Raw genomic sequence first — 15,389 nt, forward strand, 5'->3', positions numbered from 1 at the left:
GACTAAAAAAAATAATCATGGTAAAATATATTGTTTCAAGTCATATTGACACTAGAAAATTGAAGGTTTAATAGCATCGCAAAGATGTGAAGAACTATTGAATTGACTTTTTTAAAAATAAAATACAAAGACAAAAGTTTAATGATAATTACTACATAGGTATCACTACATTAGAAAATTAATAGTTACTTAAACTTCAAATTCTTAACTATATGTCTCCATAACCATATTATAATCAACTAATGAATATGATTAGATTAATTTGTTAATGAGAGCCTAATTCTTATATGGCTGCATGGAACCTTTGTCTTTAAGACAACCTAATATCATTTGACCCAATGATGCCATACATTACTTGGTCTTGTCATCCTTAATTAACAAACATTTTTGTTCACACATGAAGTTGTGAATTTAATTGCATTTGTAGCTATCCACTATTAGATTAGGACACCATCATGGACAAGAATTAAGGAATAAAATTCTATAAAATTTATGATTTGATGTGGTGATATTAAAAAAAAATCTAAAAAAATATTATTTTAATATATTTTAAAATTAAAAATATTTTGTATCAAAATATAATCAGTATTAAATATACGGTTATATCCAATGCAACAAAAGGCATTAACATCTAATAGATGAAAAAAAAATTATGTTTTTTTTTTTCTCAATTTTTACTTCCTTCAATTTATAATTATCAAATACAAAACTAAAATATCAAGGTAAAAAAAAAAAGGAAAAAGAAAAAAACAGAGAGAGAAATGGCAAGTTAGCCTCAAATTGCTCCACATGAGGATTCTTATGTCATAGAGTCCTTTTTGTCTACTATAAATTCATGATTGGTTCTCTTAAGGAAATAAACAACTATTCCCTATCCACACACAAACACTTCTCTCTTTCTCCCTATATACTCTCACATTTGCTCTGTTCTGTTTTCCCCTGTTTTCGCGTCCCCTGTTTATTTCTTTTCTCTAAAGAGCCAATCTTTGCATACACACTGATCTTTAACCTTGAAAGGTTAGTGTATATGTGATCAAGAGCTAATCAAAGCAAATATCTGAAGTGGGGTTTTTGTAAAAGAAACCATGGTTGAAGAACATGGCGGGTTCCATTTGTGGGCTGGTGGTGATAATGGTAATGGTTTTGAAGATTCAGAAGATTTTGAGAGATTGCTTTATGGAAATAATGATAATGAAAGTAATGAGCTTGGGTTTGAAGTAAACCAGAAAATTATAGATACACCCAAATTGAGCCATGATCAGGTTTAAAAATGCTTTCTTTTCTTCTTTTTGATTCAAGAGTCAAGCTTTCAATTTTCTTTGCTAGTGTTTTGGTTTTGAATTGAGTTTTTAGTCTCGTTCTTACGTTCATGGGGTGTTCTTGCTGCCTGGTTAATGGTTCTTGGTATACTTTACTTGATTTTCTATGTGAAAATACATTTCTTTTGTATGATAACATCATCAATACTTTTTCTTTATTTCTTGGTGGGGTTTGTTTTTATCAAAGCATGTAATTCTCTCTTTTTATCTCTTATTTATCTCTTTTTTAAGATGTTGACATGCAGAATTTTTCTTCTTCTTTTTATGCCATCTCCTCCTTTTTAGTTAACATAAAATACAATTAATTTTTATGGTGTTTACTGTTATTAATTTTCCTTTATTGAATTTGATTAGCGTATTTAATACAATTTTTTTTTGCTTTAATCGAAAGGGTGGTGGGATTCTAGTATATGTTCGCATTCTCTTCAATGCAAAATCTCTCCTTCCATTTTCTTTCTTTCCACATGCTATGTGCTATGTTGAATTCAGTTCCTGTCTTGTTAGCAGGATGAGATGGCTAGAAAGCTTATGCAGTTGAATCCACTTGGTTTACATCTCAGTATAACACCAAACTTGATGAACTCAATAACGAATCCAAACTATACTACAACAGTTGAAGCCGGGGCAACCTGTGAATCAAGTGACCAAAGCAGGACTAGCAGTGATTTTGGTCAGCAACCAATGTCCGAGAAGTTGAAGGCCTCCAACTTTGCTGCCACATTTATCAAAATCGGATCTTGGGAGGTAGGTAATAATACCTTCTGACGAAAAGAAGAAATGATTGGGACATCTGTTCCGTTACCATTCGTGACGTGTGCGAGGACCCTGGTCCACATGCGCATGTACATGGCTCGGTTCAGTCGCGACTGTTCATAGCATTTCTAGTTAAAACGACTGCTAACATTAATTGCGTGAGCTTTTTCTAATAATATTGGATGAAATGTGTGCAGAGAAAATCTAGAAATGAAGGTGATCTAGTGGCTAAATGTTATTTTGCTAAAAAGAAGCTGGTGTGGGAACTCTTGAAAGGGGGGCTGAAAAACAAGATTGAGATTCAATGGAATGATATAATTGGAATAAATGCTTTAATGCAGGAGAATCAGCTTGGAATTCTACAAATTGAGGTATTTTCAGCTTTTTTTAAGGCTTAAATTTAAGTTTCTCAATTTAGTGGATTTTCCCATTGTAATGTAGTTGAGTTTTCTGCAGTTAAACCAGCCCCCTACCTTCCATGAGGAAACCGATCCGCAACCACGGAAACATACCATTTGGAAGCCAGCATCAGACTTCACTGGAGGGCAAGCTTCCATTTGCAGGTGAACATCAATTGTATCATCCTCTTTGTATGATCTAGTAGGTATATGTGGACTTTTTCGTTACAAGATCTAATGTTTTCAGTTGGTGATATTCTATTCTCAGGAGGCATTTTCTTACATTTCCTGCTGGATACCTTGACAAACACTATGAGAAGCTTCTACTTAATGAACCGCGGCTGTTTGAATTGAGCAAGCAGTCTTTTCCAACGCTGAAAAATCCCTACTTTCGTTCTAAGTTTTACGGCTATAGAGGAATCTCTTTCGATTTTAATCGAAGTGGACAGGATATCCACCCCGGAATGCAGTTTAATTATCCAAATTTTCCTCCACATCCAGTCCAGATTCAGCATTTTCAACCTTATGGGCATACAGGCTTGTCATCTTTTAAGGAAATTCCTTCACCATCATCAGGTACTATATTGCCGCATATTCAACCACATCTTTTTGTTCAAAATTCCAGTTCTGCTTAACTGACTCTATCTTTGTGTGGTAACATAGTCATGGATTTTTCGCCTTCAGATACCTGCAATGTCCCCGAGAGTCGAAGGATAGCTCTTTGGGGTCAAGGGATGAGCAATTACACAGATGCTTTAGCAAGGAATCAAGGTCTAGTTCCTGGTGTCCCGTCAACTGAGGTGCATCCAGCTGTTCCTTTGCAGAACTACAACTTTACAAGTTCAGGTCAGGTAGCTGAGTTTAATAATAACTATGCAGCTAAAGCTCTGAGTGACCTCGAAAACCAATTGCTTGGTGACATGCAAGTTGGAAGCTACGATGAGAAGTATCATATGGAAAGGGTCCTGTCGCTGAACCAATTAGTCAATCTTAACGAGAAAGTTAACCCAGAAAGTAATAATGCTTCCCAGGAAACTTTCTACAGCCAAGATAGTAGTGCCGAGGAGAACTTGGTATTTAGTACCGGAGAGAATGCAAATGAAATTAGTGGGCAATTTTATGAGCAGCATCCAATTACTAGCATGCCTCAGATTCATACTGCCAATCTGCTGATGCCTCAACAATGGAACAACTTGCCCTATGATTGTGTCATTAACCCTAACCTAACAGTCGATGAGCTTGGACATGTTAAAAACTTCAACAGCAGCAATTGGAGCTGAGATGAGAATGATAGATGTAGGAACCATAGGATAGGTGTAAACATGGTATTGCATCAGATTAGGCCATACTTCATTTTCTTTTCTTCCCTTTTCTTTTGCTGTTGAAAAATGTAAGCTGCGTCAAACTGCAAATTTTGGAAAGTTGCTGTTTCTAGAAAACTGTTTAATTTTGAAAACTTTAGAAAAAATTTCAATCCCTTTAATTTGCAATTAATTGTTGTTTAATTTTGCATCCCATGGATCCTTGAAAATCCCTTCGAATCATGATTTTGTGAATGCTTCAAGCTCCTAAATTCATGGATGCAATTGGCAAAGCTGCAGATATGGCAGTCCTTAAAACTCGTAAATTACTTCAAGATATCCAGTCCTATGATTCTTGAAAAGAAGAAAATATCCAGTCCTCCATGCGCACCAATGATGCATTGACTGGAGGCTTGACGGGTTGAGAGTTAAAAGAGTGCCCAAATCTCTCCACCTCAAAACATATTGGCAAACAAGCATTCTTGGAGCTCACCGATTCTCAGTGGGACCAACGTAAAATAGAATGTCAGGATCCCCACGTCCTGAAGTAATGCCCTTGGCCACCAAAGTACAGCAAATTATGCTTCATTTACAATCAAAATTTCATTTGAGATTTCCTGGCATGTGTTCTCTGGCTGAGAGATTGAATGATTTCATAATCAAGAATAGATGAAGGACTACATTAAAGGAAATTCTAGCAATACGCGCCACAAATAATTAAAACTGAAGCATACAAGAAAAAATGGTAAGTCATCAGCTGTGAGGTAAAAATGTCACGACTTGTGATACTACATTCACTTCTAGGAAATCAACAAAGAAAAAACTCCAAGGGATGTCCTAACAATGCCAGGTTGACTGTGGGCTGGCTTAGACAGCAAGCTAGCGACGAGATTCACCAAGCCCGTGTGATTTGTGACAATGATAACAGTCAAGGATCACCACATTCAGAGTCACTTTTGTATCACACAGCTCATTCAGAGTCACTTCTGTAACACGGCCCATTTGATGTAAGGATTCAAGTCTTCGAAGTTGATGGAGGGGACTTGTTAGCTCCTTCCTGTGCTGGTGGAAAATCAACAGATTTGCCAGCAACTTCATTTGCTGTCTGGCTAGCAACTTCGTTTGCCCCTGCTTCCATACTCATCTCTCTATGACTCCTCTTTTTAGAATTTGAGCTTGACTTTTCCTTTTGACTTTCACTTTCCTCTTCCTTTTCTTCCCTCCCCTTGCAGTCATTTCCTTTATTCGGCTGGGTTTCAGCGTTTGGTTGTGGAAACAATGGAGGTTCCTGGCCACTTAATCGACAATACACTCTTTCAACTGTTTCACTTATTTCTTTCCCCAATCCATTACTGTCTAAAATCAACTCCCAAACTGATCTAGAGGCCTTCTCAAGCACTGGAGCTCTACATGACAACAGCATGAAATTGTAAGAAAATGGAACTGCTGATCCAGTAGTGGGATAAAATTAGTATAATAAACACTCAGTAACCATTCTAGACTTCAAAGCATAATGAATCATGCAAGCTATCCTTCCAAGAAGTTTTTGGGAAAAAAGATCCATTAGATTAGACTACAGTTAATTATCCAGGCTATCCATCTCAAGTTTGACATAGGAAAACTGAGTGTTATGTGAAATAAAATGAAGAAGAATGTCGCTTAAGCATTTAAGAGCAGAGGATAACGTGGAACAAACAATTAGCATCCGCTCCTCCATGTATTTCTAATGACATATGAGATACATCAGTGTATTTCAAATAACATATGAGAATTGAGATAGATCAGTTCCAAGTTTTCAGCAACCTGAGTGATGAGATAGCTTAAAATCAAGTGATAATACAAACACCTGAAGTAATCTTGCTGTGACCACCTTACAAAGTCATTACGATCATAGCTCTACATAACAACCACCAAACTGATATAAATATAATCCATCTTTGTTGAAAACCTCTAAAACTGTAAACAAATACTTAACAACAAGAACTGCTTCCTCAAATACATAAAAAATTTCCAATTAGTCTAAACTCACAAAACTCCCAATTAAATCACGGAGTGAAAGCAATTTAAAGACTCAGATAGTGCAGAGAACAAGGTAACAGAAGACCTACTCCAGCTCCTGTCGAAGTGCATCAAATAACTCTCTTTTGGTCTGTTTCTCTGCTCCAGGAGTGTTCAAAACCTTGCTCTGCTCCGCCATTCTAATGGCAGTATTCTTTAGCTCTTCCTGTACCAAAAAAGAAATCAGTAGCTATAACTTCCACACTCAGCATCTACATCAGTAATCTCTCACAATCCTTAATACCAAATACAGTCGTGAATAGCATGCTCATAGCGTCTGTTTATCAACATATCTAACCAAGGAACAAAACGTAGAATTCAAAGCATGCATGCTCCATTACTAAATCAAAGGCCATACAGCAACCAAAAAATTGCTTATCCGTTACAACACAAACAATTGCATAGCATCACCAAACTTAACTCCACAGAGTTGAGATTTTTCTCACCAACATTACCTCAAACAATTTGAAAACACAAATGAATTCTCATCAAATTCACTATTTTCCAATAAAAAAATAACTTTCCATAGAAACAAACAGAAGAAAAAAGTAAACTTCACTAACAAGGCCTTTAAAAACTTGAAAACACAAACGGGTACCAGCCAAATTGACAATTTTCCAATCAAAACCAAAAAAGCAAACAACTTTCCACAGAAACAAACAAAACCCAGATGAAAATTCATACCAATAACCACAAAAAAAGAGGGAAAAAGGAGAGAAACGTACATTGGCTTTGAGCTGATTGATGATCTTCAGTCTAAGAGCATCAATGGTACCATCATTCATTAATGATTCTAACACATCTTCTGGTGTTATTATCGATGTTGATGACGACGTAGATGCTGATTCCATTCTTCTATAACTCTCTCTCCCTCTCTCTCTAATCTATAGTAAGCTTAAAAGATTAACAATTCTGAGCTTTCTGCAGCCGAAAAACAGAAAAAACCCACAAAAAAGAAACAATCTTTAACACTCAAAAATTGAAGAAAGATTGGAACTTTGATATGGGAAATATATAAAAACTTTTCCTTGTGATTTGTGGATTGACGAGAGCTCTTTTGTCTCTGACTTGAAACCATCGTTAATAAACCCGCTTGACCCGGTTAAGAGACCGGATCTCGAAACATACAGGATAACCCAGATTATATGAGTTAATCCGAAAAAAAATATTTTAAATTTTAATATCTCACGTATAAAAATTTAAAAACATTATGAAATATATATAATTATTTTATATACAAAATTAAAAAACATTTTTTAATTTAAAAATATAGCTATTTTACATAAAAAAAAATTTAAAAAATTTAAAAAATACATGAAAATAATATAACTTGTATTATTACACGATTACAAAGTGAGTTCTTATGATGATATTTTCTGCGTGATGGGCGCCGTATTGAAGAGAATTTGGTAGAAAATATGTGAAATAGATGAAAAGAAATACAGAATCGAAAATATGTCACACTTTAGGATTAAATTGATAAACAAATTTTATTTTTGGAATAAAATTGAGAATTAAATATTTTTAGTTTTTTATTTTATCATTTTTACTTTTAGTTTAACGTGGGTGTCCGGACCAGCTTGTGAGCATCTCGACTAATCCCACGGGCCTTGAAGTTAATGACCATGTAAGTCTCCAGTGGCCATCATATGAGCAACCACAGAGGGAATAAACCTCTTGATCCCAAGCTTTTACTACTGGGCTACCATCTAGATGGTTAATATTTTTAGTTTTAGACTGAGACTAGTTAGAGAACAAGAAGGTACTGCGCCAGCTAAATCATATCCAAAGTTTTTTATTTTTTCTTTAATATTTTCATTCAAAATAATATTATTTTTAAAAAACAAAATTAGTTTTGATCTTGTTTAAACTAAATATAGCTAGGTCAGTCGTGTTGCCATTCAATATAGTTATAGATTAACATATTAGATTATCTAGATTTTGCTATATCAATATTAAAATCAATGTAAATTAAAATCTAATCTAAATCTCAAATTACTCATGGAGTTTCTAAATAAATAAATAAATTCACTAAGTTAGATTTTTTATAGATTAACATGGGTGTCCGAACTAACTTGTACGTATCTCGACTAATCTCACGAACTCTGAAGTTAACAACTATGTAAACTTCCAGTAACCCTATAATTTGTGAGACTCGAACTGGTTATTTTTAAAAAACAAACTCAAAATATAACCATTTAAATTACACTCTTCGATTACCGTGTCAGATTTAATAACACAAGTAAATATGTTTACTGGAGTTCTTGTATTAATGAATTTTCTTCTTACCACTTTAATCAAACCTAAGTTGTTCCTTATAAACCACTCGCGTTGTTCACAAGCCATTGTCATTGGATATCACAGCTAAAGCCTCCCATTCTCCCAAGACATCATCTTTGAAACGGCAACGTATTTCTAACTTCATGAGAAAATTATACAGACCAAACTTGCGCATAATGTCTCATTCCAGTATCAAGCGATTATAACCAAAACTTGACAGATGAATACGTACCCGCTACAACTCTGAGAAGCCCTATTTTGTTCGTCCTCCTTCTAAGGCTTCGTTTAGTAATGTTAGTGTTGTGCGTGCTTTACTTTTAGACTAACCACAAATTCAAAAGAAAAAGAGTTTGTTTTCATTCCTTAAACCTATTTTTCGTTTTAAATTAAACTTGGGTTTTGATACAATTTATAACTTTTTAAAATCTGTTTTTTCTTTTAAATTGCAATAGCAAAAGTGACTTGACCGTATTTGAAATTATGGTAGTAGTTGTTTTTTGAAGTATTTTTAACTTGATATCAGCAAAAAAAAATAATTTAAAGCAAAAAAAAGTTTCAAAAATTTCAAAAGACAAAAAAATGCTGCCTGCTCTATAAATTCATATTATTCAATCCAGTATCTTACAATTGAGTATCAATCTAAACCAGCGTGTGCGATACGTTATAGACATTGCAGCTCACTGGCTCACTACTCAAGCTTTTGTGAAACCACCAAGATCGGAATTTGGATGATTGTGAGCCTTGCTTCATTCCATTTTGCTGTCAATCTGCTTAAGCACTTAGATTACGGCAATCTTCGTCCTTGTCCAACAAAGCTGATAAATAGCTCAAGATAAAGCCATCTATCTCTCCCTCGAGCACAGAATCCGGGTTAGTGACCTCATAATTGGTTCGGAGGTCTTTGACCATGCGGTAAGGCTGCGTCAAGAAGAAAATGTGGTAAACGTAGGTTTAATATACAGAATTGATGGTATTTTAGGAAAGTAATGGAAGTTGCAATGGTGTTGAGAGCATACGTGGAGCACATAAGAACGAATCTGGTTGCCCCAACCTATGTCAGTGAGAGATTGTGTATGATGTGCATTCATCTGAGCCTGACGAGCCATCTCACGTTGGTCCAATCGAGACTGGAGCACTGCCATTGCTGAATCCTTGTTCATATGTTGAGATCTGTGTTTACAAGAACCACTTGGGATCAAGAGAGATTTTAGCATATAAGAGGTGTGGATACTTTTAAGAAAATTCACACCTTTCATTTTGACAAGTGGCGGTGATTCCTGTTGGAATATGAACTATTCTCACAGCACTCTCAGTTGTGTTAACATGCTGACCACCAGCTCCCCCAGCACGAAACCTCTCGATACGGAGATCAGATTCATTAATTGGGACATGGGTAAATCCATCCCCTAGGATTGGAATTACAGCCACAGCAGCAAATGAAGTATGCCGGCGCTTTCCACTGTCAAATGGTGAGATACGTACCAACCTGTGCACTCCAGCTTCTGCTTTGGCATATCCAAATGCATATTCACCATCAACTTTGATTGTTGCGCGCTGAGGGCACAAACTGATTCCATGTCATATTCACCATAAAATGAAGCCTAGGGTGAACAATAATACATAGGAGGAGCTTTATTTTTAGCAGCTTGCCATTCAACATTCCAGAAGAAGCAAATGGCAGCAATTTAAAATTGAAAGGCATGATTTCTATGTTGATTTCCTTTGCCAGAAAAAGAAAATAATTAAAATAATCATGTAATTGTGAATTTCTAAACTTGGAGGAGGAATGGAGGATGATAAGAAATTGAACCTTGATTCCTGCAATCTCACCAGGCATCTCATCCACCACAGTTACTCCATAACCATGACGTTGCGCCCACGACTTGTACATTTGCATAACCATTTTGGCCCAGTCCATGCTCTCAGTACCACCAGCTCCAGCTTGGACCTGTATTATGCACAGGAAAATCAAGGTTTAAATCCGTGTAACATTCCAACAAAAGTGTTCATTGTCCTTATACATGGTCGAAACAAGGAAAAATCCACTGGCTGTGGATCAATTACACATCCACAGTACTTCTAAATGGAGTGTTGACAACATCCAAATACATCATAAGGTATGAAATCTCATTTACTAGAAAGGCAGCAAGACCAGCATGTATAAATGTACCTCTATATAACAAGGACAGGAATCCTGCTCCCCAGATAACAAAGCTTCCTGCTCTTTCTCATTTGAATTTCTTCTCATTTGAAGCAAAGCTTTCAACATTTCCTGCAAAAAGGAGCAGGCAGTGCTCCATGAATAACTGGCGCAAAGGAATTAAGAAGAGGCATCTAGCAAACAGTTGGATCTTATGTGCCGAGGAGATGTCCAGCAGTGATAGGTCATAAATTTTGATAAATTTTCTTGGAGGGTCACCTTTTTAATCGCAAATCAAAAGCCACTTTGTGTTGTATAATTATTTGATAGTTCAACTCATAAATATGGCTACCTGTTAAACTATTTTATACACCACAGAGATCAGTTATTTGCTTTTGTGGGTAGAAATGAATTTCCAGCACAGTTGAAATAAACAGTTTATGCCATAAATGAAGTGTAAAGCGTAAAAAATCAGAAAATCTTCGAGTGGCTTTTTGCGATATTGAACATAACACAACATGGTAACCATGAAACAGAATGAATACATGCCTAGAATAGGAAGTGAGAGCCCACCGATTCCAACTCATTATCATCCTCTTCACGAGCCAGTTTTATCATGTCAATATGCTCCAGCAATTCTTGTTCCAATGTCCTCACCTTCTTCATTTTAGCCATCAATGAACCATGCTCTCGACTTATTTTCCCAGCATGTACAGGATCGTCCCAAAGATCAGGCTTATTCAGCTGTACTGATAACAGATCCAACCTAACCATCAATTTCTTCCACTGCCACCTCATATAACAAAATATTAATTCACGTCAATCTTAATAAACTACACATAGACAACCTTGATTACACTGTATATACAACAGATTGACAAAGAAAGTTCACCGAAAACTGAATGTGATATATTCGTCTAAGAAATATGACCTTGTAATTGAATTTTCAAGAAAATATAATGCTTGACATTGAAATCAAACGCTACTCAGAAGCACAGTGAAAATCAGTGCTTAAGCTTAAATACAACTAAACAAACTAGAGTCTAAATCATACGGACTATACCTGCAAGCGCCTTTTGATCACTTGAATGGACTGAGCAATAGCAGCAGCATGACTCTTCCAATCATTCTCACTCTCATCAAGAATTGTCCAATTGCTAGCCACAATTCCATCAACAGTTATGCCATCAGATGTTGATAGCTCCGCTGCTGCCTGTGTACTAAACAAACTCTTCAAGACACCAAACCCAGAGGCCAAGACCTTGTCTTTTCCACTCAAATGTGCAAAATTGTGGTACCTTGACACACTGAAATAAGACCAAGATGGGTTTTTTATGGTTTTAATCAAAACTGGAGGCAGCCCAGAAACCAAAACTTTGTGATTTTGATTCAGAGATAAAAAAATTTGAAACTTTGAAAAGTCTACATGTGAAAATCTTCTGCTTGACCTTTTAACAATCAAAGAAGACATTCTTTCCCTTCTAAATTGAAGAAAGGGATGATTTTTCTCTATGGATTTGAGCTCTAGGGTTTAACAAAGAATAAAGTTTCGATCTTTCAGGGTTTATTGAAGCCGAGAAGAAGCATCATATTGTCTAAAACGACATCGTTTTCTACTGTATAAAACCACACTGGTGGTGTATCTCATATAGTTTTCATCTTTTCTAACCACAACTAAACAGACACAAATGCCCTTCTATTCCCCTCTTAATCCCACCCTCTTCTTTCCCTCAAAACCCTTCTTTAAACTCACCAAAACCCTCACTTTTTCCACTCTTCAGAGCACAAACATGTCAGCTTCACAAGACAGCATGAACGCCACTTCCCAAAACACCCCTATAAATCTCCAAAATTACCCCATACCACTCTCCCCTCCATTGAATCCACTATCAAAGGAGATGGAACAAGCTAGAGCTATGTCTGCTTCTTCAAGATCAAGTCTTTTTGCTTTGTCTAAAAGTGATGTTTTATATCAAGATCAGTGGCTTATTGCTGTTAATAAGCCTCAAGGTGTTTATTGTGAGACAGTGTTGGACTCTGTCCCTCAAGTTCTTGATTACTTGGTTGAGTCATCTGGACTCGATGAAGGTATGTTTTCTTTACTTTTGGCATTTTTGTGTTGTGGGTTTTTGTTGGAATTTGAAAATATTGTTTGTCTGAGTTGACAAGGTACATGAGTCCAGAGTTCAAATGGACTCAGTAGTTAATTTTCAAGAGGCCAAATGAAATGCTAGCTCATAAATAGAGAGTGGGTCTTTGTTTGCTTCGTTGAGAGAATTTGAAATGTGGTTTTGCTGAATTAAATTTGGTTTAGGAAGGCTTGAATTAATATCCCAATGGAGTTCTTTCAATTGCGAGGCCCGCGATGATATGGAGATAATGTATTAGGAAAGAAAAAAAAAAGTTGTTCGTTCTTGTCTGATATGCAATTTTTTTTATCACATAATTAGAAATTGAAGTCAAAAGCATTTTATACCAATTTGAGTACTGTACTGAGCTGCTTTTGATTACTTGATAAAGTTTGATATGCACTTCCTAGCAATATATAGGTGTGAGCCTTTATGAATCCCATCAGTCTGTAAACTGTTAGGGTCGATTATGAATTGAGTTGGATTTTTGTTAAGGATGTTTTGCATAAGAAAGAACTATTTGGTTTCGACACTTAAGTTAATGCGTGGGTTTGAAAGGAGTTTTTAGGAATTAGGATACGTTCTGCTCTTTATATGGTTCAAGCTGCCCTGGAATCAGTCCTTTCTATCAGCTGGAACTATAGCTCGATTCTTTCAAGTGAAAAGCTGCACATTCTTTTGATTGATGTATACTGTATATTTGAACTCCGAGATGAATGAAATATTGAAGTACTTGTAGCAAATTGGAATGTTAAAGAATCTTTTCAGATTAAGTACAGATGTTATTTGTGAACATTTAACCGAGTTCAAATTTCTCAATTTTAGGTCCTGTGGCGAGGCCAGAGCTCCATCTTGCCAATCGACTTGATCGTGATACAAGTGGTGTGATGGTTATTACAAAGTTGCATAAAGTAGCTTCGAAGCTTGTAAAGGCATTTACCGATCACAAAGTTAGGAAAACATACATTGCTCTGTGCATCGGTTCAGCTCCAAAATGGGAAAAGATTACTATTAAATCAGGTCATGGTCGATCAAAGTTTGGAGCGTTTCGCGTGTATGCGGCATCAGATGTGGGCCGATCATTGCCAGGTGGGTCCACAGTTAAGGACATGGAAACTTCATTTGAAGTACTGTCAATAAATGGACAAGGGAGCTTCAGAGAGCCATCTGAATTTAACAGTGATAAGAATATTTTAGTTGTTGAAGAAAAAGCTGTGATAGATACTGATGCAAAGAAAGATGAGATTTTGGTAAGAGCATTTCCTCGGAGTGGAAGAACACACCAAATCCGCTTGCATTGTCAGTATCTTGGAATTTCTATAAGGGGGGATGTGAAATATGAGGGTGTGTGTGAGTGGAAGAGAAGAACATACGATGGCCATGAACTTCATGCAGAGAGCTTGTCTCTTGAGCATCCTGTTACTGGTCAGCCCCTAATGTTTCGTGCACCTCTGCCTGTGTGGGCTACCCAGATGGTTTAGCCATTGTAAAATTAAATAGGTCTCCTTTAAATTCTTTATAGAAGTTCTGGCTTTGGAAGATCCCTGGCAGTTCGTGAGATGATAGAACCGTACTGATAACTTAATTCATTGGTAGGGTAGTAAATGCACAGATGGGATCATTTATACAGGTTTTTCTCCCATATACTCGTACAGGAGTACAGGGCATTGAGAAGATATCACAGCCTTCATTTTGGTTAGCTGCAATGAATTGCTTTTAAAATGGGATTTTGATGTGCAATGCACATGCGAGGACTTCACCATGCATAGCTAATGATGGAAATCTCCATATCGTTAGACAATGTTCTTTCTTGAGGTAAAACTTATGACAGCCATTTGCGTCTCTTTGTGTGTCAATTATATTGCTTTGCAATTCTTCTTTACAATCCCTGAACAGGAGAAGAGGTAACAAATCAACGCAGCCTGTTACAATGAAAAGCCAGGAGATGAATACAATCAGGTTCATAAACCCAAATCTTTATGTTTCAAATTTGAAATGGATAGGGAGAGATTTCAAGCTGTATTACTGTATTCCATCAGATTTTGTTCTCCATGAATATGTGTTTACGGTGTTGGGAGTTGCGGCAATAATATCTTTGGTCAACAAACTGCATTCATAGTGTTATATGCCATCTTCAAACTTCAGTTCTAACGTCTTCCTTTGCCTTCCAAGGGCGCGCCATGGTCTGACATCAAGAGCTCTTATAGTAGAGTTAGCAGAAATTCGAAACATTCTGGCTTTCTATATTTACTCTATTTCGTATATTTGAAGAGTGGTTGATTGCAACTATGATGAATAATTTAACATGGCTTCCAGTTTTAGACTACAAAATTGCCTTGAAGTTTGATTTTATGACTATTCTTGCACTACTTCAACTACATGCAGTATTCCCATGTTCTCTTTTCCTTTTTTGCAAGTTTTCAAGAAATTCAAGCAAAACCCAACCTTGAATAAGAAGTAAAGATAGTAAGCATCATTGATAACCTCATCTGGCTTAATGGGTGAATCTAGTAACCGGTCAATCTGGGATCTGATCTGGCCAGGTTTCATGGCCAACTAAGTTGAAGTTGACGCAATCAAATCAATCAATCTAAATGATTAATTCATAACTTAGTTGTTTTAGTCAAATCTATAATAACATCTTTTGAACTTTTTTAAAAAAATAATACTAAAATGACTTGATTTTAAATTTGCTTAGATTAATTTTGTTAACTCAAACAACTCATTACACGGGTCTCTGGCTAGGTCATATCCCGAGTTGATGTTTATAAGTTCAGGCCTATGGTAGGAACCGGAAACGGTGGAACCGGCTTGTGTTTTCTGAATTACTTGGTAGAAAATGCACCTCATTGCCATGCTTTAATGTTATTATGGCAATTTGACCAAGTAGCTCCAATTGAATGGTATAATTATCAACAGTAGGTTTAGCAGTTGAACTGCAGAGGCTAGATTATGGTTCAAAGCTGTAAATGAGAGGGCACGTCGTGGCAGGTTTATCTTGATAATATTTT

General features: G+C 36.2%; 4 protein-coding genes across 6 annotated transcripts; 2 read left to right on the forward strand and 2 right to left on the reverse strand.

Moving 5' to 3' along the window:
* Window positions 1-841: 841 nt before the first annotated feature.
* Window positions 842-3,948, forward strand: LOC133669634 (uncharacterized). 3 transcript variants are annotated; one of them, XM_062089849.1, is made up of 6 exons: window positions 842-1,262; window positions 1,824-2,063; window positions 2,270-2,443; window positions 2,529-2,635; window positions 2,739-3,046; window positions 3,155-3,948. In XM_062089849.1, exons 1-6 carry the CDS (start codon window positions 1,086-1,088, stop codon window positions 3,748-3,750), a joined length of 1,602 nt encoding a protein of 533 aa, XP_061945833.1. In that variant the 5' UTR covers window positions 842-1,085; the 3' UTR covers window positions 3,751-3,948. The 3 variants fall into 3 exon arrangements, with proteins under 3 accessions (XP_061945833.1, XP_061945831.1, XP_061945832.1); XM_062089847.1 differs by having other exon boundaries at window positions 845-1,262; window positions 3,134-3,948; XM_062089848.1 differs by having other exon boundaries at window positions 847-1,262; window positions 1,827-2,063; window positions 3,134-3,948.
* Window positions 3,949-4,453: 505 nt separating this feature from the next.
* Window positions 4,454-6,931, reverse strand: LOC133669191 (uncharacterized). The gene is made up of 3 exons (XM_062089242.1): window positions 6,555-6,931; window positions 5,880-5,995; window positions 4,454-5,177 (listed from the first exon to the last, which is right to left on the reverse strand). The coding sequence occupies exons 1-3, from the start codon at window positions 6,678-6,680 to the stop codon at window positions 4,787-4,789; spliced, it is 633 nt and encodes a 210-aa protein (XP_061945226.1). The 5' UTR covers window positions 6,681-6,931; the 3' UTR covers window positions 4,454-4,786.
* A 1,740-nt stretch (window positions 6,932-8,671) lies between these two features.
* On the reverse strand, window positions 8,672-11,857 carry LOC133668937 (peptide chain release factor PrfB2, chloroplastic). Its single transcript, XM_062088948.1, has 7 exons — window positions 11,313-11,857; window positions 10,823-11,035; window positions 10,280-10,381; window positions 9,920-10,057; window positions 9,359-9,663; window positions 9,126-9,279; window positions 8,672-9,027 (listed from the first exon to the last, which is right to left on the reverse strand). Exons 1-7 carry the CDS (start codon window positions 11,718-11,720, stop codon window positions 8,881-8,883), a joined length of 1,467 nt encoding a protein of 488 aa, XP_061944932.1. The 5' UTR covers window positions 11,721-11,857; the 3' UTR covers window positions 8,672-8,880.
* An 80-nt stretch (window positions 11,858-11,937) lies between these two features.
* On the forward strand, window positions 11,938-14,709 carry LOC133668938 (RNA pseudouridine synthase 1). Its single transcript, XM_062088949.1, has 2 exons — window positions 11,938-12,337; window positions 13,204-14,709. Exons 1-2 carry the CDS (start codon window positions 11,938-11,940, stop codon window positions 13,857-13,859), a joined length of 1,056 nt encoding a protein of 351 aa, XP_061944933.1. The 3' UTR covers window positions 13,860-14,709.
* Window positions 14,710-15,389: the final 680 nt, after the last annotated feature.

The sequence above is a fragment of the Populus nigra genome, chromosome 12, assembly GCF_951802175.1.
Source record: "Populus nigra chromosome 12, ddPopNigr1.1, whole genome shotgun sequence".
In the NCBI taxonomy this organism is placed as follows: domain Eukaryota; kingdom Viridiplantae; phylum Streptophyta; class Magnoliopsida; order Malpighiales; family Salicaceae; genus Populus; species Populus nigra.